We start from the raw sequence: 4,744 nt of genomic DNA, 5'->3' as shown, positions 1-4,744 counted from the left end.
ATCCAATTTCTACTTTAAAAGTCAAAAACAAATAATGAAGCTATGGGAGCGATGGATTTACGGAATGATTCCGTTTGATTTTTGGTAATATCCCTTATGGCCAAAATCAAAACCTATTAATTAACATTCTAATTTAATCATAAAATTTCATCTCCGTCTTCCAAACCAAACGTCTTCGACACTTTTGTTGTCAACGTATTTGAATTTTGACTCCTCCTTTAGCTTATAGCATTTCTATCCATAAACTTTATATGGATTCTCTCTAGCTAGCTCGCACTTAATATTTGTCAACTTCAAATAAACATCTGCAGACCAGTACAGTTAGCTCCGTCGTTTTCTCAGCCATATCAAAAACTGAGAAACCCAAGTTAGTTAATTGGCCGCTTCAAAAATCAGAACCCGGCCAGCAGCCACTCCCTATCATTTCCCTTCTAACATGAAGACGACTCGGCACAGCTTCCTTCTGGTTCTAGTTCTGGTTATGGCTCTTGCTGTGTTTTCATGTGTCGTCATAGCTTGCTCCGATGGACAGTGCAAGGTTTGCGCCTCCCTAGCTAATCGATCTTCCTATTCTTCTTGGTATCAATCTATATGTAATGATAATTTTTCAAAGGATAAAACTTGGTTCGAATGTGGTGTACGTAGCTCTTAGATCAGTGCTCGACGGACGGAGATTGTGAGGCGGGGCTTTACTGTTTCGGTTGCCCTTCGGAGTTTTCTGGCTCCAGATGTGTGAGATCAACCACCACCAACCAATTCCAGCTTTTGGTACGTTACCGTCTCTCTCTCTTTCTCTCTCTCTATCCACAGATACAGACACACACGACTCAGTGAGTCACGCACTTTACCATGTGAAGTTTCCAACTCCCCATGACGAAACAGCAATTTTTTGGGGAAGTGTCCGCCAGTAATTTTAAAGGGGCTAACTGCTGTTATTGGGCTTAGAGTCATAACGACTTCTCATCATATAGGCCTTGATGGAAATTGACTCGTAGTCATCTGTGTTAAATCCAGTAGGACTCAAAATCTTGGGTGAGCCACTATTTCACTCTTCCGCACGTCAAAATTACCTATTAGATTTTATAAGTATAAAGTTTAATAATTAAACTAGGATCTTTCTAAATAGACACAGCAAAAATCTAAACACACCCAGCATTCATTTTATATCCATACTTTTCCAAGTCTACCCCTATATTTCAACGCACCCAGCATCCCAGCATCCATCATTCTCTAACTCTGCATTAGATTTCGCGGTCAACCTTATCGTACCATAGCCCCATATGAAGGAAAATTAGGGACTTTTCAAAAGACGTTCTTCACTGCTTTGTCCTCAGGCCTCTACTTCAATAGCATCTGGAATAGGCTTGTGGCAAGGTTTTTGTTAAGGGTCTCAGTGAACTGATTCAAAGCTAGAGGAAACTTCAACCTCTGCTTGAGGATCATTTTCTTCCTCTGAATCTGAAGAGCCTTGCAATTTAATGAATCTGGTCAAATCTCTCTTGGGAGGTAACTCCCTTCCGATCCCAAATTGCTTCGGCCAGTTCGCGAATAGTGGGTTTGCTGATTGTTATGCTATTGTTTGAATCCTAGCCTACATATGTATCTTCTTGCTTATCCTTTCTTCTGAACTAGTTGCAAATATTATCTAGTTAGGTTTCATTTGGAGTTTGCCCACTAACTAAAATGTATGTTTGGAACTATTAAATGAATTGAAAACATGAATCACAGACCTGTGAGGTATGATTGCATCATTTGCATGCATAAGACAAGAAAGTTGATTGGTTCTAGCACAGCCTTGCTACCTAATATGGGTTTGCTCTCATACCCCTCAGATCCTCATATCCCTCAGATTTCTTATTTCAATATCAATCTATATTTATCGGTAATGTTGAAGATTGCAAATGGGGTAGGAGTGGAAGCAGAGAGCTACATCGATGTTGGGTGTATTTAGAAGAGTCTTTTTAATTATCATAAGGGTATAATTGGAAAGTCTAAGATAATTTTATAAATGTTGGGTTTATTTAGTTATTTGCTGGGTACATTTAGAAAGACCCTTAAACTACCTCATATTTGTTGTGCCATTAGGACTCAAAATCTTGGGTGAGCCACTATTTCACACTTTCACACGTCAAAATTACCAATTAGATTTTATAAGTATAAAGTTTCCATAAAGTTTAACAATTAAACTACCTCATATTTGTGGATTCAAATTTGCTCACCACTTTTATTTTGTGGTGATATCACCACCCTATTAAAACTTGCCACATCATATAGAATTAATTGAATACTTAAAATATAATTTTTTAATAAAACATCATGATAAACTATAATTATGTTTTATAACACGTGGCAATTTGATATTGAGTGGTGGTATCACCACCAAAGTATTGGTGGTGAGCAAATTTGATTCTCATATTTGTCGTGCCATACACCTAACTGACCTAAGATACTCTCTCAGTCTCTCATGCTTTGAAATCGTGAACTCTATATGGGTAGAATTGACAATCACATACAAGCATCTTTGTTAGGCCACCCTGATTGAAGAGTTTCTGACTTTCTGACTTTTTTTTGTTTTGTTTATATAGTCCTTAAACTTTAAAATAAAAACTGCGGATTTTGCAGTCACTTGTTTTGTTTCATCACAGGGTGACGTTTGAGTTAAATTGTGCTTTCATATGATATATTTGTCAAATAGAGATAAGAATTTGTTTATCAAATGTTATGATAGTGTATACGATCTAACTTCGTTGTTGAAATTGATTTGTGAGATATGAAGACATGGAATGTCACCTCATCATTTGCTACACAAACTTGGTACTTTTTTTCCAGTAGCATTGCTAATCTCAAATGCGATTTAAGTAAGATTTGCCTATTTGTGGTTCTACAGAATAATTCTCTACCATTCAACAAATATGCATTTTTGACAACCCACAATGCTTTTGCTATCGAAGGAGAGCCATCTCATACCGGAGTCCCTCGTGTTACCTTCACGAATCAAGAAGACACTGTCAGTCAACAACTTAACAATGGAGTTAGAGCCCTAATGCTTGATACCTATGATTTTCAAGGAGATGTCTGGTTGTGCCATTCCTTCAAAGGAAAATGCCATGACTACACTGCATTTGTAAGCCAACCAACTTCCCTATTTCACTTCTTTTCATTACAGATGTTGCCAAAATGTGTTACCTATTACCTTAAAATTGCAGGAGCCAGCTATAGATACTTTGAATGAAATCCAAGCATTTTTATCAGCAAACCCAGGAGAAATTGTGACATTGATATTAGAGGACTATGTTGAAGCTCCAAACGGATTGACAAATGTTTTCAAAGCTGCCGGATTGATGAAATACTGGTTTCCGGTATCAAACATGCCCAAAAGTGGTCAGGATTGGCCGCTGGTTAGCGATATGGTCACTAAGAACCAAAGGCTACTTGTATTCACTTCAAAACAAGAGAAGGAACAATCCGAAGGGATTGCACACCAGTGGAACTACATGGTTGAAAACCAATGTAAGAACCAACTAAATTAAGCAACATAGGATTTTTTTTTCGTTGTTTCAAAAATGCTGTGTTATTTTTGTCTCTTAATTATTGGAGAGCACACAATTATGCAGATGGAAATGATGGAATGAAAGCGGGAAGCTGTTCAAACAGAGCTGAATCGTCGCCTCTAAATGACAAGACTAAATCATTGGTGTTGGTTAACTATTTTGGGTCAGTTCCCATTAAGCAGCTCTCATGTCAATTCAATTATGAGGATTTGGTTAGCATGCTTAACACTTGCTATGGTGCTGCTGGAAATCGATGGGCAAATTTTGTTGCGGTTGATTTTTACAAGGTAATTCAAATACTTCTTCTCTTGGTTTAGTAATTAACCACCGAAAACTTGACAATGTAATTGGAATTAATTACATTTCTGTTGGTTTTGTGATGCAGAGGAGTGGAGGAGGGGGATCATTTCAAGCTACAGACACTCTCAATGGAGAACTCATATGTGGATGTAATGATGTCCATGCATGTGTGGTAAGCTATGAAATATGATTCTTCATCATATATTCCATTTCATCATCTGGCCTAATTTTTTGGTGAGCAAAAATATGTTTATGAAGATAACAACTTTGATAATTGTTGTTCTTGTTTGTTTGCAGCCAGGATCAACAACACCCTGCAAGGTATAGAATGGACCATTGTAATTTATCAATAAGCTTATCACGAGATATATGTAGTCTTTATAGACAATCAAATCAGTTAATCAGATATCTTCAAAATGGTTAGAAGGTTTTTACAAAATTTAGTTGAGTGAGTTTCTTAAAGCAAACACTGTCGCTTATTGATGGTGGACAAAATACTATCTCTATTCTGAAAGGTGGTTGAAAACAAATAAATCGAAGGTGGTTGCACTGCATAAACATGGGTATAAAATAAAAATTTTCATTGCCGGGACTTGAACCCGGGTCTTTCGGGTGAGAGCCGAGTATCCTAACCAACTAGAGTGCAACGGATTTGTGGCATCTAACAAAATAGGTCCTAACATGCAGTTATACGAGCCGGGCTCAATTATGTTTAGCAGGCTTGGAAGATGCGTGGCCCGAAGCTTTGAAAAACATGATATACACATTAGTGTTTAGACTTAGAGAATAACAGCTCTAAAGTTTAGGAAGGATACCTACATTATTCCAAAACGAACAAACTTGGAAGACTCAAGATCCCATAAATAAATAAAGAAATGTCTGTTGGAGGGAAA

General features: G+C 37.3%; 1 protein-coding gene across 1 annotated transcript; it reads left to right on the top strand.

Annotated features, from left to right (window-relative positions):
* Window positions 1–237: 237 nt before the first annotated feature.
* Window positions 238–4,378, top strand: LOC112182321 (PI-PLC X domain-containing protein At5g67130). The gene is made up of 7 exons (XM_024320784.2): window positions 238–538; window positions 646–768; window positions 2,888–3,124; window positions 3,207–3,510; window positions 3,615–3,838; window positions 3,937–4,023; window positions 4,149–4,378. The coding sequence occupies exons 1-7, from the start codon at window positions 437–439 to the stop codon at window positions 4,176–4,178; spliced, it is 1,107 nt and encodes a 368-aa protein (XP_024176552.1). The 5' UTR covers window positions 238–436; the 3' UTR covers window positions 4,179–4,378.
* The last annotated feature ends 366 nt before the right edge of the window (window positions 4,379–4,744 follow it).

Source organism: Rosa chinensis, chromosome 1, assembly GCF_002994745.2.
Source record: "Rosa chinensis cultivar Old Blush chromosome 1, RchiOBHm-V2, whole genome shotgun sequence".
NCBI lineage: Eukaryota > Viridiplantae > Streptophyta > Magnoliopsida > Rosales > Rosaceae > Rosa > Rosa chinensis.
The sequence above is the reverse complement of the archived record's forward strand: the minus strand, read 5'-3'. Positions and strand labels throughout refer to the sequence as shown.

Coding starts and splice junctions, on each gene's coding strand:
- LOC112182321 (XM_024320784.2), top strand. CDS start 437: ATGAAGACGACTCGGCACAGCTTCCTTCTGGTTCTAGTTCTGGTTATG. Junction 769..2,887: donor CCAACCAATTCCAGCTTTTG/GTACGTTACCGT, acceptor GTGGTTCTACAG/AATAATTCTCTACCATTCAA. Junction 3,125..3,206: donor GCCATGACTACACTGCATTT/GTAAGCCAACCA, acceptor TTAAAATTGCAG/GAGCCAGCTATAGATACTTT.